General features: G+C 61.7%; 1 protein-coding gene across 1 annotated transcript in view; it reads right to left on the minus strand.

Annotated features, from left to right (window-relative positions):
- Positions 1-24,608, minus strand: part of ADGRB1 (adhesion G protein-coupled receptor B1) — a 66,423-nt gene that overhangs the window by 30,389 nt on the left and 11,426 nt on the right. Inside the window, exons 3-16 of the mRNA XM_052651434.1 lie at positions 24,447-24,557; positions 23,927-24,091; positions 23,508-23,672; positions 23,026-23,190; positions 22,568-22,732; positions 22,258-22,359; positions 20,757-20,863; positions 20,354-20,548; positions 19,989-20,057; positions 19,242-19,350; positions 17,442-17,585; positions 16,876-16,951; positions 16,199-16,301; positions 15,379-15,422 (exon numbers count right to left, since the gene is read on the minus strand). Coding sequence (XP_052507394.1) covers positions 15,379-15,422; positions 16,199-16,301; positions 16,876-16,951; positions 17,442-17,585; positions 19,242-19,350; positions 19,989-20,057; positions 20,354-20,548; positions 20,757-20,863; positions 22,258-22,359; positions 22,568-22,732; positions 23,026-23,190; positions 23,508-23,672; positions 23,927-24,091; positions 24,447-24,557 — 1,720 coding nt within the window. The remainder of the gene's footprint in view (positions 1-15,378; positions 15,423-16,198; positions 16,302-16,875; positions 16,952-17,441; positions 17,586-19,241; positions 19,351-19,988; positions 20,058-20,353; positions 20,549-20,756; positions 20,864-22,257; positions 22,360-22,567; positions 22,733-23,025; positions 23,191-23,507; positions 23,673-23,926; positions 24,092-24,446; positions 24,558-24,608) is intronic.

Genomic DNA, 24,608 nt, shown 5'->3' on the forward strand with positions numbered 1-24,608 from the left:
CTGAGAGGTCAATCTGAAAGGGGCCCTCAAGGATGGCGTATGGCCCCTCCCCAGGCCCTTAGCTGAACTCTCTGGGCTGGGCTGGGCACCGCAGAGGACCTGCTGGAGCAGGACGGGTGGGCAGAGGTCCCTGACGGGAGGATCCTCGCCAGCATCCCAGGCACACCCACCCTGACCAGGGAAAGTGCAGGCACACTCAGACCTTCAAAAAACCTCTCGGACACATCCTCGGACACCGACGACCTCTGACAGAAATCCCTCCTGTGGCCGTGATGCCGTTACCATCTCTGCAACACAGGAGGCTTGTTCCCTGCGAACCCTCTCCCCGACCGCTCCGCGCGCCGGAGACCACTGGCCGCCTCTTCACTGAGCTTCAGAAACTTGGGAATATCTGGGTCACAGAGCCAGGCCCCGCTTCCTGGGCCCAGGCCCAGGGAATCTGGGTCAAGGACACCTGTTCCACCCCAGCCCCCAGGTCCAGAGCCAGAGAAGGAGCTGGAGCCGCAGCCCCTTCCAGCCCGAGCGGAGGCGAGGGTGCAGGGGGCGCTGGGCCCCTCAGAGCAGAGCTCCCAGAGAGAGGCCGTCTCTGCCCCTTGAGACCAGGGCCTCCAGGACACAACCACACCTACCCCATCAGATCACAGCCTCTAGGACAGAGCTGTGCCCTCCGCATCTGCTGGAAAGGTCCAGCACTGCCCACCCCCCTGTAGGCCACCAGTTCCTCACCATGGGCTCCTCCCACCCTGCTCCTGCCAGACCCGTGTCACCAAACCCAAGGGACAATTCCCTTTACTTCAGACAGAGCCAGCAACCTCTACACACAGCCTCCGCCATGCATCCTGACCCTGAGCTGGGACCTGAGTTTCCCCTAGCTACCCCCAGCCTCCAGCGCCTTGGGGTCAGTCCTGAATACACCCTGCCTCTTCCCCCCACCCCTATGCCAGCCTCACCCACCAACCTCGCTCCCTGGGCAGCTGGCCTCCCGTTCCCGCCTCCCCACTACCCACCCCCGCCCGCCCCAAGTGGTCCTTGAGAACATGTCCCCCGGTGGCTATCTGCGGCCTGCACGTCCGTCAGCTGGGCCTGGCCTGGCCAGCTTGTCCCCCACACCCGCAGCCACGCGCCCACGCCCCGGCTCTCACAGCAAGGCCGTTCTGACCTGCGACCTCTCCCTGCGGCTGGAGGGTCCTCTTGCCCTGCCCGGTTTTCCCACCACATATGATGGTCTGATGCTCCCGCTTGAGTCCTGCTCTGGGAGGGCAGGAGGGGGGCCCAGCTGGCGCTCCCCACTGCCCACACCCTGGTGGGAATGGAGCACCCGGCCAGGACTTGCTGTGGGTGGGCAAGCGAGGCCCTGCTGCCTGGCGGTGACCCCCAGGCCCCCCGCCCCTGTGGCTTACACCTGCAGACCCGGGGGCGTCTGGCCTGCCTTGCAGGTGCGCAAGAGTCACTGCTGTTCCCCACCCTGTGGAAGCCGCCCAGCAGGAGCCCCCTCACCACCAGCTTCCGCCCTGCCCTCTGCCACCTGTCTCTCCCCCGCCATCATTTGAAATGTGCCAGGACACGCTGGCCTCTGCTCAAGACCTCCCCCAGCTCCCTCCTCACTCAGGGGCCCACAGCCCCGGGGACTGCCCCCCTCCCCGAGCACTCCCCTCCAGACACACTCAGACGATGAACCGCAGTGCCCCGCAACCCTGCCCAGTGCAGCCACCTCACTCAGCACCCGGGCAGGAGCCGCACCTTATCCTGGTGCCCAGGTGGGGTGGCTCAGAGAAGGCAGCCTGGGGAGTTAGCTGGGCCCCACCCAGCTCAGGAAGCCCCGCCAGGGACCTCCCTCGGGGCCCAGGGTGGATGGGAAGAGGCTCAGCCTGTGGGAAACCCTGGCTGGCTCCCTGCGGGGAGCGGCGGAGCACCGGGGGCCAAGGTCTGCTCCCCTCCTGGGCAAATTCCCTCCAGGCCACTCAGAGCTGCAGCCCCCTCTGTGAAGTGGGCACCAGCATCCCTGTGATGTCCAGGAACCACAGGCACACCGTGCCCAGCCCGGGGCCCCGCGTGCTCATGGAACATCGGGGACGGCCATGGAGAGCCCGGCCTGCCCACCCACGGAGCCAGGGCCTTCACTGCGCTCAGGATGCCTCCCACCGGCCCACGGAGCAGGCGCTATTATGGGTCTGTGCCTCGGGGTCCCCTGGGGTTTGATGGGCTAATTCACACTGGAGTGTGAGTGACTCATAGGTGTCCTCCCACGCAGCAGAAGGAACCCAGAGTGGGCACAGATGACCCTGGTGAGGGAACAGGGTGTGGGCACGCTGTCTCTGCAGGCAGGGGCTCCCTCAGCCTGGCCTTTGTGCTCCCCAGACCATCCTTTCCAGGCGAAACCCCTGCGGGATTGTACGGGACACATCCAGAGTGCCTACCTCCCACCTCCCCCTATTGACTGTTGGCCCCCTATTGACCACCGATCCACAGATCAAGGCTCCTGCTGAGCCGCCTCGTCCAGGGAGCCTGCTGGGATAAGCAGTGAGTTCCTAAGCATTGCACCTGGCTCCTTCACCAGGTCCTACCCTGCTGCTGCACTCATGCTTCTTTTCTGGGTCAGAAGCACCGGTGCTTCTTTTCTGCTTCTTTTCTCAGCCAGCGGCTAGAGCTCCTAGTGACCGCCAGGCCCTCCCCACCCCCAGCCCTGGCAGCCCCACTTGCATGTGCCAGCCCAGAGGAGCCACCGGCGACTCAACACAGGAGCCTCTCCTGCCTCCAGGTCTGGGTCTTGGCCAGTCCCTCTGACCACACACTCGTCTGTCCCCTGGCTGACTCAGCCCCGTCCTTCGGGGCTCCCCCGAGGCACTGCCGTCTCCAGGAGGCCTCCTCAAGCTCGAGTTCCGTGCCCAGCCCCTGTCTCCCCGTCCGGCTGCTGAGAACCCCCAGGGCAGGCCCAGGTCAGTTCCATCTCCTCTTGGTTCAGGGTCTGGGGACCCCGGGGATGGATACATGTCAGGGCAGAGTGTACCCGTCCAGCCTGCACCCCTGCTCACAGGCTGTTCTCACAGCACTGACAGCGTCTCGGGCTCCCTCAGCATCCATCGGGCAGTGACTGGGGCCTCCGGGGCATCTCACATTCCCCACAAAGCTGCGATGGCCATCTCCTGGCTCTCAGCTGGCGCCACTCCCTCTGAGTCGGGGCCCCTGGCTGCAGGCCTGCCCCAGGCTGGGAATCCGGTCATCCTCAGGACCTGGTGGTTCTTCACTGACTGACCCACCCGCCTGGGCAAGGCCACCAGGGCCCCGGGTGAGTCTGGGGCCCGGAACTCCCCAGCCCTGCCAGGAAGTCCTCTGGCCTGGGAAGTCTGGGGTCCTGCCAGCCTCAGCCCACCTGCTGACCCTTGCCAGCTCAGAGTCCATGAAGCCCACCCGAGCCTCTGCCGCCCACTCAGACCTCCGCCTGCTGCACCGCAGGCCTAGCTCTGTCCAGTCTGTCGGCTCCCCCCGCCAGCCAAGGGGCCACGCCTTGACGCCCCACTCTCACGCTCCAGGTTGGCTGGTCACTCGCTTTTAGGATGCGAGTCCCTCGCCAACCTGCTCAGGCCCTGTGTTGGGCATAGGCACCTCCATGGCCACCTCCTCAGCCCCAGGAGATACCAGACCTCACAGCCTCAGCCAGCCCAGCCCCTCCAGGACACCCTCTCCTCGGCCCGTGCACCCAGTCCTCTCATCTCCCCGGGCTGGTGTCTGACCCTGTGTGCTGCAGTCGGCCTCGAAAACTGTGCCATGGGCGAGTCCTAGTTCCCGGGAGGGGCTTCAGATCTCCCAAAGAGCTGAGACTACCACCACTACCACCGTAACCGTCACCACGACCTCCACCCTCACGGCTCCCACTGAAACCACCACCACCAGCAGCAACATCACCACCAACATCATCGGCGACACAGTCGTTACCTCCGGCACTGTCACCACCGCTGTCATCACCACCAACATCAACACCAGTATTGCACTGTTAACAGCACCACCAGCATCAAGAACGACACAGTCGTCTCACCATATCACATCACTGGGCCATCATCACCCCTGCATCATCTCCGTTCGTCGTTCAGTCGCTCAGTCGCGTCCGACTCTTTGAGACCCCATGGACTGCAGCACTCCAGGCTTCTCTGACCTTCACTATCTCCCGGAGCCTGCTCAAACCCATGTCCATTGAGTCAGTGATGCCATCCAACCATCTCATCCTCTGCCATTCCCTTCTCCTCCTGCCTTCAATCTTTCTCAGCATCAGGGTCTTTTCCAGTGAGTGAGCTCTTCAAATTAGGTGCCCAAAGTATTGGAGCTTCAGCATCAGTCCTTCCAATGAATATTCAGGACTGATTTCCTTTAGGAATGACTGGTTGGATCTCCCTGCAGTCTAAGGGACTCTCAAGAGTCTTCTCCAGCACCACAGTTTGAAAGCATCAATTCTTCAGCACTCAGCCTTCTTTATGGTCCGGCTCTCACATCCATACGTGACTACAGGAAAAACCATAGCTTTGGTTATGGACCTTTGTCGGCAAAGTGATGTCTCTGCTTTATACGCTGTCTACGTTGGTCATAGCTTTCCTTCCAAGGAACAAGCGTCTTTTAATTTCGTGGCTGCAATCACTGCACTGATTTTGGAGCCCAAGAAAATGAAATCTGACACTGTTTCCCCATCTGTGTGCCATGAAGTGACAGGACCAGATGCCATGATCTTAGTTTTTTGAATGTTGGGATTTAAACCACCTTTTTCACTGTCCTCTTTCATCTTCATCAAGAGGCTCTTTAGTTCCTCTTCATTTTCTACCATTAAAGTGGTGTCATCTGCATATCTGAGGTTGTTGCTGTATCTCCCAGCAATCTTGATTCCAGCTTGGGATTCATCCAGCCTGGCATTTCTCATGATGTATCCTGCATGTAAGTTAAATAATCAGAGTGACAGTATACAGTCTTGACATACTCCTTTCCCAATTTTGAACCAGTCCATGCTGCATGTCCAGTTCTAACTGTCGCTTCTTGACCTGCATACAGGTTTCTCAGGAGGCAGGTAAGGTGGTCTGTATTCCCATCTCTTTAAGAACTTTCCATAGTTTGTTGTGATCTACACAGTCAAAGGCTTTAGTGTAGTTAATGAAGCAGATTTTTTTGGAATTCCCTTGCTTTTTCTATGATTCAGTATATGTTGGCAATTTGATCTCTGGTTCCTCTGCCTTTTCTAAATCCAGCTTATATATCTGGAAGTTCTCAGTCCATGTACTATTGAAACCTAACTTGAAGGATTTTGAGCATGATCTTGCTGACATGTGAAATGAGTGCAGTTGTACAGGGTAATTTGAACATTCTTTGGTATTGCCTTTCTTAGGGATTGGAATGAAAACTGACCTTTTCTAGTCATGTGGCCACTGCTGAGTTTTCTGAACTTGCTGGCATATTGAGTGCAGCACTTTCACAGCATCATCTTTTAAGATTTGAAATAGCTCAGCAGGAATTCCATCACCTCCACTAGCTTTGTTCGTACTGACTCTTCCTATAGCCCACTTGACTTCACACTCCAGATGTCTGGCTCTAGGTGAGTGGCCACACCATTGTGGTTAACTGGGTCGTTAAAAGCGTCACGGTTGCCACCACCACTACCATCCTCAACACCACGAGCATTTCCACTCCGTCACCACCACCAGCAGCACCATCGACACCAAGACCACCGTTCTGTTATCAGCAGCATCCTCGTTACCACCACCATCACTATCACCCCCACTGCCAGCACCGTCACTGTTACCACCACTAGCAGCTGCAATAGTAACATGACCTCACTACCAGCATGGACATCACCGCTGCCCATCACGCCATCAGCAGCAACACCGCCGTTGCACCAACATCACCACCACCAGCACTGCCATCAATGACGCATTGTTGCCAAAGCTGTCGCTCTCCCCGCAGTCACCTGATCACCGAGCTCACCAGCACCACCTCCGCTGTCAGCAGAGTCACCGCGACTGCCATCACCTCTGGGCCAGCACTGTGTCTGTGGACTGACACAGGCTGGGAACTCCCGTCACCAACACTCAACCCGCCACATCCAGGGCCCTGTGTAGGCAGAAACCGTCTTGCAGGAGGCCTCACCACCCACCATGCCCGTCAATCGCGATGAGCTGAACCCAGGCAACCTCACCCTCAGCACCATCTGATCCTCCACACCACTGACCACACCCCACCCTGCAAAGTGAACCTCAGGGTCATTCCACCAAGGTCATTTCCGGGCCAGGAAAGGGTAATGGTCACCGTGGGCACTCCCCGCTTCCTGCTAACGTGGAAGCTTTCCTGTCTCCTGCACCTCTTGCCATCTGCATCCTGAGTTGGTTCTCTGCAGAGAAGAGGACGTCAGTCCCTGCCAATACCACCAGCAAGCTACCGGGCAGCCTGGGGAGCTGGGGTTTCGATTAAGACTTTTCTGCCTCAGGAAACTAGCAACTGCACATCTCAAGTGCGGGGAAGCAAGTGGCGCGAGGGAGGAGGGTCACCTCGCACCCTCCAGGCCCATCCCAGTACACGGACCTCCAGTCCCCCAGCCCCTGGCAGCTGTCTCCGTCGCCCCAGGCAGCCCCTCTTGGAGCCCCCAGATCTCAGCGGAGGAGGGAGGTGAGCACCCTCCCCACTTGCGGGCACTGCCCTATGCGCTCAGGGCCCAGCACTGACCTCCCTGATGCCCCCTCCTCCCTGAGGGCAACTCCAGGCTCTTTCTTGTCCCCTCATCCCCAGGTCAGTGCGGGTGCAGGAGGCAGGGTGGGGGGAAGGTTCGAGAGGCCCCTCCCAGCTCCCCTGACCACAGGCCACTTGACCAGGGACAGAACATGTGGTTGGTCCATCTGCCCCTCCCCACCTCCGGCGGCTTCGCGAGCACCAACATCCTCCCAAACCGAGCCATCCAGTGCTGTCCCCACACGCATCCAGCAGGTCTCGGGAGCTCAGGGCAGCCACACCGTGCCTCCCCTGATGTGCCAGCCCTGACCCCTCCTCCACGACCACCACCGACTTGGGCACCCACACTCACAGGGCCGCAGAAGTGGGGAGGCACAGGAAGGGAACAGCTAGGCCCACAGGCCCTGACTCCGCCCAGGAAAGCGCCCACCCCCCTTGAGCACTCGAACACATGTCCACGTGTCTGTGACGCTCCCTCTCCCGGCAGGGCCCCACCCCGCCCCAGTGTTCCTTCCAGCGGGAAGTGAAAGCAAGCAGGTGGGGGACACCGGGTGGGGAGACCCAGGCCCTGCATGAGGAGAGGGCTCACACTCTGCTGGGGGGATCACACTCTGCTAAGGGAAGTCACATCCTGCTGGGGGGATCACACTCTGATGGGGGTTCGTACTCTGATGGAGGGTTCACACTCTGCTGGGGACTCACACTCTGATGGAGGTTCACACTCTGATGGAGGGTTCACACCCTGCTGGGGGCTCACATACTGCTAGGGGAGCTTACACTCTGCTGGGGGGCTCACACTCTGCTGGGGGTTTCACACTCGGCTGGGGGCTCACACTCTGGTAGGGGAGCTCACATCCTGCTGGGTGGCTCACACTCTGCTGGAGGGGCTCACACTCTGCTGGGGGCTCACACTCTGATGGTAGGACTCACACTCTGATGGGGGGGCTCACATTCTGTTGAGGGGCTCACACTCTGCTGGGGGCTCACACTCTGATGGCAGGACTCACACTCTGATGGGGGGGCTCACACTCTGCTGGAGGGGCTCACACTCTGCTGGGGGCTCACACTCTGATGGCAGGACTCACACTCTGATGGGGGGGCTCACATTCTGATGGGGGGCTCACATTCTGATGGGGGCTCACACTCTGCTGAGGCATTGCACACTCTGCTAGGGAATTTCACACTCTGCTGGGGGGCTCACACTCTGCTGGAGGGGCTCACACTCTGCTGGAGGGGCTCACACTCTGCTAGAGGCTCACTCTGATTGGGGGGCTCACACTCTGCTGGAGGGGTCACACTGTGCTAGGGGCTCACTCTGACTGGGAAGCTCACACTCTGGTGGGGGCTTACACTCTGATTAGGGGGCTCACACTCTTCTGAAGGACTCACAATCTGCTGGATGGGCTCACACTCTGACTGGGGGCTCAGGCTCTGATGGGGGGGCTCACACTCTGATGGGGAGGCTCACACTCTGATGGGGGGCTCACACTCTGATGAGGGGCTCACACTCTGATTAGGGGGCTCACACTCTGACCAGGAGGCTCACACTCTCATAGGGGGGCACATGCAGATACTCAGAATTTTGGCAAATGGGAGTCAGAGCTGAGAAGCAGGGGGGACTGTAGGAAAACAGGAAGAGAGGCCTCCAGAAGCAGGTGGCTTTGAGGCTGGAGAAGAGGCACAGGGACCAGGGACAAAGGCGCCAGGCGTTCCAGCTGGCGCCAAGGAGGGGAGTGGCAAGGGGCCCATGGGGCGGAGGACTGTGGCTGGGGAGCCAGGCTGCCTGCCAGGGCGGGGCACTCACCGCCCCAGGTTCTGAGCACAGCTGCTGTCTCTGGGCCATGACCTCATGCTGTCTGTCCCCTCCAAGTCCCAAACCCAGCCAAGACGGGCAGGCCCGGACTCAGATGCCCCTCGAGGAGGGCAGGCTCAGAGCAAGCCTCTGCCAGGACCCCCACTCTGCAAGCACACAGTCCAGGGGAGGCTCAGAGAAGGGAGGGGCACTGGGGAAGGGGCTGGGGCTGAGTCCAGAGCAGGGGCTGGGGGTGGGTGGTCTTGCCGCTGAGAGCTGCCCTGCACCCCTCCCCCGGCCCTAGCTCCCCACCCAGGTAGGGCGCAGAGCACGACCCCACCTCCCACCCACGCTCATGAAGGGCCACCAAAAGGCCTCTGTGTCCAGCTGTCTCCCCCTTCCCCACCTGCCCCCTCGCCCGCCTTCTCTGCCCCCATCAGGAACCAGACGGCGTGGGAGAAATCGGGCTGGGAACCGGCCGCTGACAGCGACCTGGGGACCCTGCCAAGTCTCCCTTCCGCTTGCCCCCCTCGGCCTGCCCCCTCACCGCCCTCTCCAAGGAAACCAAGGACTTGGGGGGGGGGAGGGGCAAGGCTCTTAAAGGGACCAGGACACACACTTGGGCAAGGACCCCAGGGAGGGGCCTGGGCCTGGGTCCTGAGCGTCCCCCAGGATAGCTGCATCTGCAGGGGGTGGGGAGAAAGCCCAGACTGGCACACCCACAGGGCACCCGAGGCTTGTCGAACAGAACTCTGAGCCCGGTCCTCAGCCCGACTGAGAAAGCTGCGTGAGTGAATGCTGGAAGGTGCCTGGTGGGCGGTCAGGCTTTGGAGAAAACCCTACAGACTGGGGGAGTTGGGGGATCACCCTGCCCTACACCAGCCTGTCCCAGCGTCTGCTCTCCCAGCTCAAGTTCCATAGTGTAGGGGTGCCAAGCGCCCACTACTCAGGGAAACCCCTAACCTGACTCAATAGCAGCCTGCTGCAGGACTTCTCAGAGCCTTTACAGCTGACTCGAGTGTGGACCTAGGAGCACAAGACATGGTGGGCATGAAACCCTATCGGGCACAGCACCTTCCAAAATGAGGCCGCAGCACCCAAGCCTGTCCTGTCCTGATGTCCCCACGCTGGGGCTCAGCCACACCATCTTCAAGTGCAGCCAGAGCAGGTGACTTCTGAGGGCCTGCCCGCTCTGACTTCTCTGCTCTGTGTAACTCTCAGTTGTTTATTTTTAAAAAGGAAACTGCAAAACATTTGCAGCTTCTTAGAAAGACACAGGGAGCTGTCCTTTCAGAACCACAGACATGAACTCCGGGCAGTGCTTTTGGCCTTCGTCAACCCCGCCCCCACCGGTCCATCCTTCCGGACTTCCCTCCCCCGCCACCTAAACATCTGAGAGTTCTGAAAAGACTCCCTTTCCCTCCCTAGCAGCCCTACCCCCTAGGCCCTCACTGCCACTGGCCAGGCTGGCATAAGGGTGTGGGGGCGTGGGGGGGCGGCCTTGAGCCTCGCTGTGAGCAGTCGTCCCAAGTGTAGACGCTGAGCCTGTGTGTGCAAGAGTGCGTGTGCGACTGGGGGCGAGGCAGGTGGAGGGTCTGCACTGTGGGTGGAAAGCCTGAGTCAGACTTTCCGAGAAGAGCATGTCACATGCTTGACGGGTGCATGTGTCTGCAAGAGGAGGCGGCCCTCCACACACATGGCACGTGCACAGTTGCACGCTGCATGTGAGCACGCGCAAGTGACGCCAGGTGAGACGCTGCGTCAGGCTCAGTGTGTGCCCAGGGCCAGGAGTCAGAGTGTGCCAGGGCCAGGGGTCAGAGTGTGCCAGGGCCGGGCTCAGTCTGGTTTGGGGTCTAGGCTCCTGAGGTGACCAGGGCCAAGACTCAGTCGTGGGTCAGAAGCTCACTGCTTCTCAGCTAAAGGTCGCTGCTGCTGCTGCTGCTGCTAAGTCACTTCAGTCGTGTCCGACTCTGTGCGACCCCATAGACAGCAGCCCACCAGGCTCCGCCGTCCCTGGGATTCTCCAGGCAAGAACACTGGAGTGGGTTGCCATTTCCTTCTCCAATGCATGAAAGTGAAAAGTGAAAGTGAAGTCACTCAGTCATGTCAGACACTTCACGACCCCGTGGACTGCAGCCTACCAGGCTCCCCCATCCATGGGATTTTCCAGGCAAGAGTAGTGGCTCTCAATTCCCACCGACCCCTCCCCCCTACCCACATACATACAATTTTGCAGACATGAGACCCTTTCTCATCCAAACATATACAAACACAGGCCCATGCCAGCACAGACCTGATCCCTGGGCACACCAGTGGAAGCAACCTGGGGCCCTGGCCCTGGTCCCCGTTTTGGGTCACCTGTGAAACCGTTGGCTCTTCGAAGCCCTTCTATGTGAGAGATGGCCTCACCTGGCCACGAAGGGAGGTGCTTCCAGCACAAAGCATGGGCGGGGAGAGCCAGCTGCCTCCCTCCTGCCCTGTGCCTCCACCCCGTCACTTCTGGGCCCCAGGCTGTCCAGCTCTGGGGCAAAAGCTTCGGTCCCTACCCTGAGCTGAAGCACCAACCTTCCAGAGCCTCGGCTTCTCCAGAAGTAACAGGCAGGGCTCCCAGGGCCACCCCGGGACTGAGCAGGGCACTGGTGGGCGCATGTGTTCTGGGGCACCTCCAACGCGGGCCAGCTGCTGGCACCTTCCCCCTGTCCACAGGGCCCTGGGCCCAGGCACGGAGGCCTTAACAGTCCCACCTGTCTGGGGGTACTGGGAGAGGGCAAGGGAAGCCTGGGGTGTGGGCAGGCCCCCACACCTGAGAGAGGAGGGGCTAGTGGAGGCCACAGCCAGACGTGAGCGTCCCATGGGCCTGGCCGCTGTCCGCCGCCCATCCCCGCTCTGTTCCCACATGCAAGCAGGCAGACTCCGGCCCCAGGGACACTCCCAGGGGGCGGGATCTGCCCCGACCATGCCCGGGGGACAGTGAACCCGACACTCACTGGGCTGGCCAGGCCTCTCACAACCTGCTCCCCCAGAGGACCAAGGGGAAGGATGCGTCCACCTTTCTGGAAAGCAATTTACTACTGAGGCCTTGAAGTTGTCCAGGGATTTGATGCCAACGAAACAACATAAATGTGAGCAGAGCTATTCAAGGGCAGGGCTGTTGGGTGAACCAGGCACCCCAGGGGCTCTGGGCCACCTTTGAACAGCCCAGTGGGAGGGTTTCTGGACTGCGGGGAGGGGCTTGTGCTGACATCAGGGGCCAGATGGAGTGGACGGCAGCCACATGATGGCCACAGGGACCAGCCTTGGGAGGACGCGAGCCCTCGTTCTTGCCTTTTCTTTTTTCACCCTTTTCTGTCAGTCCATTCGGTGCAAAGTTTATGCCGCTCGCGAAACTCAGAGAAAAACAGTCTCCGGCACAAAGCCAGAGGGCTGGTTTCCTGGGGTCACGGGGTCCACCCCAGTGCTTCCTGGACACTGTCCTCACACCCCAGAGCAAGGGCAGTGAAGTCCACACACAGGCCTGCACTCTCTCACCACGGGGCCTTCGCACTGTTTGTTCCTTCTGCCAAAATGCTTGTCCCCATACACCCACGTGCAGTGCTGAGCAGGCGTCTCTCAAACACCACCCCAGAGAGGCTTCTGTGAACCTGCTCTCGGGCTCCTCACCCCACCTGCCACCAGATCACTGCTTCCACTTCTTGGCACGTGGCATAACTGGACAGTTTCACAGGGATCTGGATGTTCGTACTCTCCTGCTCAGGAGGCTGAGCAAAAGCACCTCGTAGAGTATGCTCTTAATGGTTAGGAATCACCGAAGAGGGACGGGCGGGAGGGTGGGAGGATTGACAGATGGGGTGGATTGGAAGAGTGGATGGGAGGATGGGAGGATGGGAGGACGGGTGGGTGTGAGGATGGATGGACAGATAGATGGATGGATGGGGTGGATGGAAGAGTGGATGGGAGGATGGATGGATGGGAGGATGGGAGGATGGATGGGAGGATGGATGGATGGATGGGAGGATGGATGGATGGGAGGATGGATGGATGGACGGGAGGATGGATGGATGGATGGGAGGATGGATGGATGGATGGGAGGATGGATGGACGGGAGGTTGGATGGACGGGAGGATGGATGGATGGACGGGAGGATGGATGGATAGATGGGAGGATGGATGGACGGAAGGATGGATGGATGGATGGGAGAATGGATGGATGGGAGGATGGATGGACGGGAGGTTGGATGGATGGATGGGAGGATGGATGGATGGATGGGAGGATGGATGGACGGGAGGTTGGATGGACGGGAGGATGGATGGATGGACGGGAGGATGGATGGATAGATGGGAGGATGGATGGACGGAAGGATGGATGGATGGATGGGAGAATGGATGGATGGGAGGATGGATGGACGGGAGGTTGGATGGATGGATGGGAGGATGGATGGATGGATGGGAGGATGGATGGATGGGAGGGTGGATGGACGGGAGGATGGATGGATGGATGGGAGGATGGATGGATGGACGGGAGGATGGATGGATGGATGGGAGGATGGATGGACGGGAGGATGGATGGATGGATGGGAGGATGGATGGATGGATGGGAGGATGGATGGACAGGAGGATGGATGGATGGATGGGAGAATGGATGGATGGGAGGATGGATGGACGGGAGGATGGATGGATGGATGGGAGGATGGATGGATGGACAGGAGGATGGATGGATGGATGGGAGGATGGATGGATGGATGGATGGATGGGAGGATGGATGGACGGGAGGATGGATGGATGGATGGGAGGATGGATGGATGGGAGGATGGATGGACGGGAGGATGGATGGACGGGAGGATGGATGGATGGATGGGAGGATGGATGGACGGGAGGATGGATGGATGGACGGGAGGATGGATGGATGGATGGGAGGATGGATGGATGGATGGGAGGATGGATGGATGGATGGGAGGATGGATGGATGGATGGGAGGATGGATGGACAGGAGGATGGATGGATGGATGGGAGGATGGATGGATGGACGGGAGGATGGATGGATGGATGGGAGAATGGATGGATGGGAGGATGGATGGAAGGGAGGATGGATGGATGGATGGGAGAATGGATGGATGGACGGGAGGATGGATGGATGGATGGGAGGATGGATGGATGGATGGGAGGATGGATGGATGGATGGGAGGATGGATGGACAGGAGGATGGATGGATGGATGGGAGAATGGATGGATGGGAGGATGGATGGACGGGAGGATGGATGGATGGATGGGAGGATGGATGGATGGATGGGAGGATGGATGGATGGATGGGAGGATGGATGGATGGATGGGAGGATGGATGGACGGGAGGATGGGTGGATGGACGGGAGGATGGATGGATGGACGGGAGGATGGATGGATGGATAGGAGGATGGATGGATGGATGGGAGGATGGATGGACGGGAGGATGGATGGATGGATGGGAGGATGGATGGATGGATGGGAGGATGGATGGACAGGAGGATGGATGGATGGATGGGAGAATGGATGGATGGGAGGATGGATGGACGGGAGGTTGGATGGATGGATGGGAGGATGGATGGATGGATGGGAGGATGGATGGACGGGAGGATGGATGGATGGGAGGATGGATGGACGGGAGGATGGATGGATGGACGGGAGGATGGATGGATGGATGGGAGGATGGATGGATGGGAGGATGGATGGATGGATGGATGGGAGGATGGATGGATGGATGGATGAGAGGATGGATGGACAGACAGATGGATGGATAGGACAGGTGGGTGGAAGATTTTGATGGATGCATGGTAATCACACCCCTACCCAACAACTTCCACGGGTCCACAACTCCTACAAACTGCCCCTTGCAGCCTCCCTCCCACCCCACACCCCTGCCCCTATGGCTACCCACTCTTACTGGCCATGCCTCACATTCCTCCTGTACCTTCCAACCTCCACACTTTTGCTCAAACTATTTCTGCCCGAGACCCCTCTCCATCCTCTGCCAGGAGAACGTGTCCTCCTCACGTGTCGGCCACTCTGGGAGCCTCCCCTGCCCTCACAGGACACACCTCCATCATCGCACTGCCCATGGCATGAGGGACGTACCTCATGGCCCTGGGGCTGGCCTGGGGACTGGCAGTGCCGGGGCTGAGGGAGGCAGGTGGTGACAATGACATGCCGTTCTCTGACCACCCCCTCCCCAGTGGATACCAAACCCCCTGGGGGAAGGCCGAGCCCCCACCAGGCCCACCTGGTCCATCAGGTTCCAGCCGCCAAGCTCTCTCCTGCCCAGTTGCCCGAAACTCTGACCCTCCTTGCCGCTGAGGGCTGTCCCCACTTTGGGGCCTTTGCACAGACTCTTTCCTGTGACTACATGAGCCCCCACCTACCTTTCGCTTTGTCTCCCTGTGTCTGGAAGGAACCCTGCTCTGGGCGCCCATGCAGGTGCCGTGACCCTGAATCACAGCCTGGCCAGTCCAGCCCACTGCCCCACCCCCACTCATAGCAGCAGGGCGACAGGGCCTGATACAGGCGGGTGTCACGTGCCGGGTAGGGAGCTGGGTCCGAGACCCCAGGAGTCCCCGTCTCTGCGTCCCATCAGTCACCCTGGGTCTCGCGCAGCTTCCCTGCTCTGTGGCCATGCCCCTTTCCCTCACCTGGCCTGGGGGACCGCTGCAGCCCTCTGGACCCGAAACCATGGACCTCCCTAGGAGGGGTGGGAAACTGGCTGGGTGGGCCCCCTGCGCCATCAGTGCTGGACTAGGCAGGGAGACACTGTGCCCGACAGGGGAGGGCAGGGGATGGTCAGCAGGCAGCCCTGAACCTGGAGCCCAGGCCCCTCCCTCCTGGCCGCCGAGCCCGCCCTGGAGGCCGCACGGCTGAGACACTTACGGGTCTGTCTCGTCCCACAGGATGCAGGTCTGGTTGGTGGTGCCCTGGAAGAGATGGCGGAAGTCAGGCCACCTGCCCACCGCCCGAGGCGGTGTCCATGCAGGGTCCTGCTGCCCTGCTTGGCGCCCTGCCTCTGCTGCTCCCCAGAGACAGGGTTTGAGGAGGAGAAACTGAGGCCCAGAGCGGAGAAGGGGCCGGCTCAGCCCCCAGCCCTCTGCATGGCCTCGGGCAGCTTCTGTCCCCTCTCTGGGAGGGGCTGGGCAGCAGCGGCCGCTTCTGCTTAATACGAAATAGCCACTGGGAGGGTCAGGGGGCACAGACAGGGCTCGGCAAGCACCCCTGCCCCACAGGCTGCAGGGTGATTACAGACGGGCTCCCGCCTGATGAGGGAGGTGCCAGGCACAGAGAGGCTGGGCACAGCCCCGCACCAGACGACACTGCCCATCCTGGCTGGGGAGCGGGGTGGGTGTGGGCAGGCTCTTGGTGGTCGAGGGCATCTCAGGCCTAACGGAGAGCCCGGGGAGGAGGGCGTGGTGGGCCTGTGGGGGGGACATGGCAGAGGATGGCTCCATCCTCTCCAAGGAGCGGCTGGGCCGGAAGGGCCCTGGAGCAGCGGCCTCAGACCCGGGTTAGGCTGCATTCGGCTCCTTCAGTCCCTGCCTGTGACCCTGGGCAAGTCCCCGCAGCTCTGCCAGCCACTGTCCCACACTGCTGCTCGGGGGTAAAGGAGCTCAAGGCCGGCCAGAGGCCGGGACGTGGGCGCACATGGGCACAGGTGGAGGGGTCCATGCATGTGGACGTGCACATGAAGGGCACTCACATTGTACATGTGGGCAAACTCAATCTCCAAGGGTGTGAGCAGGGAGCGAGGCGGGGGCTTCACCGTCACCGAGATGACCTTGGAGTTCAGGACAGTCGTGTTCCTGGGGGACAGCCGGCAGGCCATGCTGGGGTCAGGAGCCCCTCACTCCACCTCTCCTAGGCCTGGCCTCCCTGGTTCTCCACCCCCAGACCCGGCCACCCCAGGCCCCCAGACCCGGCCACCCCAGGCCCCCACCCCCCATACCCGGCCTCCCCGGGCCCCCACCCACCAGACCCGGCCTCCCCGGGCCCCCACCCACCAGACCCAGCCTCCCCAGGTCCCCACCCACCAGACCCGGCCTCCCTAGGCCCCCACCCCCCAGACCCGGCCTCCCCAGACTCCCACCTCCCGCAGGCCCAGCCTCTCCAGGCCCCCACCCCTAGACCCAGCCTCCCCAGACTCCCACCTCCCCCAGGCCTGGCCTCCCTAGCCTTCCACCCCCTAGATCCAGCCTCCCCAGGGCCCCACCCCTAGACCCAGCCTCCCCAGGCCCCCACCCTTAGACTCAGCCTCCCCAGGCCTTCCACCCCTAGACCCGGCCTCCCCAGGCCCCCACCCCCGAGGCCCTGCCTCCCCAGTCCCCACCTCCACCAGACTCAGCCTCCCCAGCCCCAACCTGTGCCCATGATGCCCACCTCTGCAGGGCCAGGAAGCTGCCCAGGTTTCGGTAAAGCACAGTGCCCACCACGAACACAGACGAGTCATCAGCCTCTGGAAGAGAGCACAGTGGTCGCTCTCCTCCCACCACCCCCAGGCCAAGGCCCTGCTGGGCAAGAGGAGTGCGTGTCCCCCCTGCCACCCCACCATGGACACAGCAACTGCCCTGGAGCTGGGGTACCTCCTCGGTCCCCCTGAGTGGCCCCTGAAAGCCAGGAGCAGGCAGGGCACAGTTTCTCTTCCTGGGAACTGGAATCGCCTGCTGTGACAACAGGCAAGACCCTCTCCCTCCCTGTGACGAGGGGGTCCATTCAGCCAAGATTGCCTGGGGCCTCCCAACATAGCGAGAGCAAAGAGGGTTTCCTGGAAGAGGGGGCAGTCTCAGGAACACTGAGACTGTGTAGAAGAAACGGACACCACCCTAGCCCTTGACGCAGCATGTCAGAACTTCTGGAGTGCTTCTGGAGTGGGGCTGGGAAGTTCTTTGCGGGGACTGAGAAGTTCTAGACTCTGGGGAGCTCCTCCAGCCCCCTGAAGCCCTCACCTGCCAGCCCCGTGGAGAAGACACTCTTGGACACAGTGACCCTGTCCTCCGGCACCTTGGCCCAGTCGCCTGTGGCCCGCCAGCCCTTCATGGGGAAGCTGATGTCGGTGGCTCCGCTGGCTGGGAGCTTGTGGATGCTGAGGACTGTGGCGGGGTGGGGGGAGGTTAGACAACAGCGACAGACAAAGGGAGACAAAGACAGAGCGGTTTCAGGGTCCGGAGCCTCTGCCCTGGGACGGGAAGTTGGGTGGGACCATCACAGGGCTGCTCCTGGCTCAGGACAGGTGCGGTGCTCGTGGGGCCACCCAGCCACACCACGCGAGGGGTGTGCAGGGGCTACACGGAGTGCACAGGGCGCAGGGCCTTGCGTGCATAGGGTACAGGGCTATAGGACTGGGGTGAATGGGGGTGTGGGGTGTGCAGTGGGCGCACGGAGTGTATACGTGTAGGGTACACAGGTGCGAGTGCATGAGTGGGGTGTAGGGGAGAATGGGGCTGTGCGGATACATGGGGTGGGAGGGCTAATGAGGGGTGATGGGAGGAGTCCAGGGCCTCCTTTGGTGACAAAGGGTGGGCCCTGAATGTCCACTGGCTCCGGACAGGCTCCTGGAGGTGGAAGGCCAGGGACTCGGCCTGGGCCTAGCCCCCCTCCAGGGGCTGTGGGTGGTGCTGGGTGGCCAGGGGTCCAGACTCTAGAGTGAAGTCCAGGGCCAGGGGGCTGAGAGCTGAGGTGGCCTCCGGGCCATGCCTGTCACACGTGGCCACAGAAAAACCTGCTTTCCGGCCACTCCCATCTCACCCGGAACAAGGGCCCTGTCAGCCCAGTGAGAAAGGGACCCAGGAGCCTGGAGCCACTGCTGACCCCGCCTCCAGGGGACCTCCAGGCCGGGGTCTCCCCACCTACAGGAGGAAGCTGCTCCCACTCCTCTGGCCTCAGGGGTCTCCCCAGCTCTGGGGTCCTGAGCTCGAAGGCGAAAGGCGGGACTAGGGCCCTAGGAACTTCTAGCTTAGCAGGTGTTCATCCCTGCCCGGGCAGGTCCCCGGGTGCATGCGAACAGGCACCATGGGCCCAGAGGACACATCCCCAGAGGCCCAGGAGTCTCTACAGAGGCAGTGACCGTCGCCCTCCTCGGCGCTGTGTGGACCACCGCCGGACATGGGCCCGGGCCCCACCCTGATTCCCCACTATGAGAAGATTATCTGGGGAGGTGCCCTCGAAAAATGTGGCCAGGAGAGCTGTTTAAGGGGACGTGGTGGTGATCACTGAGTGCAGCTGCTACAGGTCCGTGTGCCAACAGCCATCGTCAACCTCCCAAGTCCAGGCCTGTCTGCAGCACTCTCCAGCCCCTCGAGGCCTGCACTGCTGCCTCCCCATTTGAGATTCTGCCAGTGCTCCTGAGCTGGGTGTCGCCAAGCCCCTCTGACAAGCGCTTCTGGGAGCAGAGTGCAACCTTGCCTTCAAATCTCTAAGGTCCCAGCACAGCGGGTACTGGGGACAAGGCACCGTGGGCCCCCAGCTCCGGGGAGGTGGAAGCTGTGGCTAGGGCTTCCTGTTGCATCCCAAGACTCTAAGTGTCCAGGGCCTGGTCCAAGAGCTCCCACGCCAACCCCCTCCCAGGATCACATCCGACCATCATCAGGACACTCAGGTCTGTGCACCTGAGAACTCATAGGTCATCCTAGAACCCGGCCCGGGGGTCCTGAAGTTCCGGCACATCTGGCCAGAATCTGAGGCTGGAGGGCCCCGTCCAGGTATGCCAGGTGAGGCCTGAGGGTCGGGAGAGTGAGGGACGGGCTTACCCAGGTTGTCTGTCACTTGGTAAGCATCCCGCAAGTCTTTCATGCGGAAGCCGATGACATCCACGAAGTCCTCCACTAGCCGGAAGAGCTCCTTGGCATTGGGGCCCATCTGGGGATGGGATGGGGGCGGGGTCAGGGAGCCTCAAGACAGTGGGGGGCAGTCCAGCCAAGAAGGCGCCAGAACTGAGTGTCACCCAAGACTCCTGCCCCCTCAGAAGGGACTCAGCTGCCTCCTTCCCTCATCTGTTCCCTCCTTGACAGGGTCCTGCTGGTCACTCCCTGCCCTGCAGGGCTCTGGACCTGACTTGGGAAGTGGAGCAGGACCTGAGTGTCCACTGCTGATTTGTGGATGAGAACACTGAGCGCAGAGGGGCTGTGGCGCTCTGGCCTATGGCCGGGTGTCCAGATGGGAGGAGAGCAGGGGTCTCTGGACGCCGCAGCCCCTGGGTACAGGAGGAATGGCAGATTCCTGGTCAGTGTGGGGGGGAGGCGGACCGTTCTCTCCAGATGAGAAGGGACTGCCACGTCCCGGCCTGCACCCTACGGCCAACACACTTTCTCAGACCCCTCCCTGAGCCCTGTGCGGTGAGCCTGTCATCTGACGGACGGGGACGCCGAAGGTCAGAAGGCTGAGTGACTTCCTGGAAGAGGCCGAGCTGGGATTTGAACCCAAGAGCCTGCCCTGAGCCGGCCTGGGGAGTGGGGAGATGCGGAGACGCCCGCAGCACCGCGGGTGGGCAGGCGTACCAGCTGCGCCTCCTCCCACTTGTCCCGGTTCTCCTCGGCCAGCAAGTTGCTGATGATCTGCACGAAGTTCTGGAAGGAGAAGGAAGAAGGGCCAGTGAAAGGGCATGTGTGCTCGGCCTCTGCGACCCCAGGGCCTGCAGCCCACCAGGCTCTCTGTCCATGGGATTTCCCAGGCAAAGAATACTGCAGTGAGCTGCCATTTCCTTCTCCAGAACAGAGAATAAGGCACCAGAGTCATGGCTCAGTGTGGCCGGGGTCAGAGTGTGGCCGGGGTCAGGTCTCAGTGCGGGGCCCGGCTCAGGGCTCAGTCTGAGGTCGGGACCCGGTCTAAGGCTGGGGTGGAGAATGCCCTCCTGGGCACCCACCTGCACGTCCCCAGGGGTCGGGCTGTAGTACGCCCGGCGGAAGATCTCTGTCATGTTCCTCAGGACGTCGATGGTGGACAGCAGGTCCCCGCTATAGCTGGTCCCATCCTGGGAGATTTCCACCAGGGTCTGGATGACCTCGGAGACGCCCTCCCCTGGCAGCCCACGCTGCGCCTTCGCTAGGTGCTCCCGGGTCTAGGGGGACGGAAGGTGCGGGTGCTGCGGCTCTGCAGGCGCCAAGGACCTCCACGCCCAGAGGGCGTTCTGCAGCCCCCAGCCACGCGGACCCGTGTCCACAGAGCGTGCCACTGGGGACGCAGGGTTATGTCTGAGAATGGGGGTAGAGGCAAGCCCTGGAGTGATGGGCGGGGCCCGGGGTGGTGACCCCGGCGCCCAGCCTCACCATCATCTGGATGTTCCGGTAGTCAATGGACACACAGCGGATGTAGGTGGGGGGCTCCCAGTAGGCGATGCCTTCTTCATCCAGCTCACAGCGTCGCAGGATGAGACCTGTGGAGATGGGGGGTTGGCTCCATCGCCCACTTCCCAGAAGGATGCCTACCTCTGCCGCAAGAGTCCCACCCACCCAGCCACAGCTCCCAGGTGCCTTCAGCTCTCTTCATGGCCCCCAGCCCTGGAAGCAGACACTCGCCTGTGGCCGTATTCCAGGAGCAGAGCTGGCACAGGGGCCAGGCCCCCAGCGACATTTTCATTCAAAACATTTCTGAGCGGACACTGGAGCCTGGAGCCTGGTAGGAGCCAAACCTGCAGGCATCCTACCTGTGTGGAGGTTGAACCCTGGGCCGAGTGACGTGCTTCAGAGTTCAGCCCAGGGCTTCTCCTGGAGCCACTTCCTAACCAGAGCCCTGGTGAGAACCAACAGCCCACCGCTGCCCGGCTCCACCTCTGGGGTCAGGGGGCCCCTCATGACCCTGGTGTGCTGTGGACGCTGGGCAGCCTTGGGGCTGACTGGGGTCAGGTGTGGATGACCTTGAACACGGGCACAGTCTATGATCCAGACCTTACTTCCAGGGAGCCAGGCACAGCCGTGATGACCCTAGAGAACTGCCAGGACACTGTCACCCAACAGGAGCCATGGGGCAGGACGGGACACCTGGTCTACAGCATGGTGCAGAATGAAAACGAGGGATCACAAGCAGACAAAGGCTAGAGAAGTGACACCATCCTGCAACTTGTGTTTTCACTTTACTTCCCTGGATTTGCAAGACGCTACCCAGAACCTGTATTATTCTGCAAACAAAACAGGGCACGGGGGCCGAAGCCACGGCTGGGAATACACAGCCTCCACCACGGTCACCAGCCTTATCGGGGGATAGGGGGTGGGGAGCCCACAGCAAGTTCGTTTTACAGAAAGAAATGGAAGTTCAGAGACGGTAGGTACTTCCTGAATGTCACACAGCACACAGGGGTACAAAACAACACATGCTCCTCAGACAAGAGGGGAAAGGAACCCAAACTTTCACTGCAGAGCCCCTTCTGGGAGCCAACCCTGCTTTTCCCACACCTTGTATCACTCCATAGGTTTGCGTGGGGATCAAGATCACTGTGTCCAAACCCAACTTCCCAGTTACTGGCCAGGCAAGCCCAGGGCAAGGGTGTGGGCTCTGTGCCTCTGGTTTCCCACGTGTAAAGCGGTGACGTGGAACATCGCACTAAGGGGCCTCATGCTGGCACTGGCTCCGGTGACTTAGGACATGGCAGCCCTGGGTCCCTGCCCGCACCCCTCCAGCCTTGGTGTGCATGGGGCTGCCCGGGCGGGGTCTGGGCTACATGCCCTGTGCTGACAGCTCTCGGGCGGGCCTCCAGGGGCATCTCGGTGCTTCCAGCACATCCCGCAAGGAAGGGACAGGTGCCCTGCCAGCCCCTGCCCCCTTGGCCCTCACCTGTGGCGTTGCGTGGACACCGGACCGCAGCCACCTCTCCGGCTGGGGTCTCCTTCCATACCACAGCTCCAAAGTTGTCCTCATCACAGATCTCGTGGGGCTCTGCCAAGGGCCAGAGACGTGAGTTGGTGGCGGAGGGGGGAATGCAGGGAGGAGCAGAGAGCTGGCAACAGGGTCAGGAGCGCCTAGACGCCACGGGACATCCACCCTCGCAAAGTGGTCGTCCCCCAGCTGCACCCTGTACGCCTCCCCCGCCACTCGGGATGCACCTCCTCAGGATCCAGCTGTGGGGTGGGGTGGAGACACTCACCGGGACACCGCTGGGCGCCACACTGCCGGTATTCATCCTGGGGGCCTTGGCAGGCTGCTCCCCCGAAGAAGGGCCCCAAGCAGGCGCGCTCCCGCCGCTGTGTGCCACCCCCGCATGTGACGCTGCAGCTGCCCCAGGATGCCCAGGCCTGCCACTTCCCATCCACTGCAGGACACGGCCATGCACGGAGGCACGAGAATGGGGATGAGGGGTAAGCAGGAGCCACGGGGACGCAGGGGTGGGGAGCCGGGAGCAGAAGGAAGTTGACACCAGGGAGGGGAAGGCAGAGATACACGGATACACGGATAAGACAAGTGCCCCATGTGCACTGGCCCCCGGGACCTCCCACTGCCCCCACATCCCACGGGCCTTGTTTCAGGGCCCCCCAGCAGCCCCCAGCCCGCCAAGTGACTCAGGACCGCACGTCCCCACCCGCAGGCCCAGGGGCATGGCCTGACCTGGACACTGCTGCAGGAAGCAGTCTCGCGTCTCTACCCAGTGGCCCTGGCACTCGGCACCCCCGTACGAAGGCCCGTTGCACTCGCGCGTGCGCTGCTGCCGGCCCTGGGAGCAGCTGGCAGAGCACGTGCTCCAGCTGGACCACTCGTTCCAGTTTCCATCCACTGCCCGGCCCAGGGGAAGAAGGACAGGAAGCCAGCGTGAACAGCCAGGGCCCACACCCCATCTGGGGTACAGGTGTGAGCACCCCACAAAGTCTGAGGCATGGGTGTGACACTCAAGGAAGTCCCAGCACCCCAACACCCCTGGTGCACCAGTGAGAACATTCCAGGTTCTCTGGCCTACAGCCTGGGGTTCCAATCTCATCTCTGAGGCCCCAGTAGGTGGGTCTGAGTGGGCAAAGCTGGGCTCCGGGGGCTGGTCGGTGGCCCACTGGGTCCTTTCCTATCTCACCCCACCCAGCGCCCTCCCTCTCACCTACCAGGGCACAGAGCGATGTTGCAGAACTTGGTTTGCTTTTCTGGGCCCTCACAGGGGTTGCCTCCAAACTGGGGCGGCCTGCAGGTGCGTGTGCGGTCCCGGAAGCCACGACCGCAGGTGCTGGAGCACAGGCTCCAGGGCGACCACTCGTCCCAGGCGCCATGCACTACGGAGGGAACACAGCGCTCTGCGACCCCTGTCCGGTCCAGCCGGCAGCCAAGTCACCTGCCCCGGACTCCCTGCCCCCGGCCCTGACGTCCCGCCCCGACACCACGCCCCTAGCGGACGCCCCGCCCCCACCCCTGACGCCCCGCCCCCACCCCTGACGTCCCGCCCCGACACCACGCCCCTACCCGGACGCCCCACCCCGCACCACGCCCCTACCAGGACGCCCCGCCCCCGGGCCGGCGCCCCGCCCACCTGGACACACGGCAGAGTTGTTGCAGAGCCGCTGCTCCCGCAGGGGCCCGCTGCACTGCGTGCTGTAGGAGGACGACACGCAGAAGCGCGTGCGCGTCTGCCAGCCCTCTCCGCAGGTGCTGGAGCACACGCTCCATGGGGACCACTCCTCGGCCGCGGGGTCACCTGTGGGCCCAGACCTACAGCATCACAGGCCTGCTGCTGCCCCTGTCCCTGCGCTGCGGTCAGACCCCCCAGGTGGCCGCAGCAAGGCCCGTGAGCCCCCCTCCTTTTTTCTTTTTTTCTCGACAGGCCCCTTCGCCTCACACCACTTCTCCTAAATCCAGTGTGCCTGGAGACCAGCGCCTGGCACCTGAGAGGTTAGTCTAATTATGGGAAATTATTACAGTCATTAATTGGAATCAGCAGCAATTAATAACGTACAGTATTTGCCCAAAGACCTAATACCCTGGAACCAACTTTCCCCACTTCCCAGTTTTAGTGCGTTTACTGTCAGCCCCACCCAGACGCTGCCACTTACCTGTCTGCGGGGCCGGGAACCCAAACTGCTGCAGGTCGTCCCCCAGCTCCTCACGCCGCCGGGCATCCGTGGACCGCAGGGACTGGCTCCTGGAGTTAGTGCGCCCAGCGGCTGCAGGGCGGGTCCAGGTAAGCGCCCAGGCCCTGGCCTGCGGCTCCCGCC

This window comes from Budorcas taxicolor, chromosome 14, assembly GCF_023091745.1.
Source record: "Budorcas taxicolor isolate Tak-1 chromosome 14, Takin1.1, whole genome shotgun sequence".
Taxonomy (NCBI): Eukaryota; Metazoa; Chordata; class Mammalia; order Artiodactyla; family Bovidae; genus Budorcas; species Budorcas taxicolor.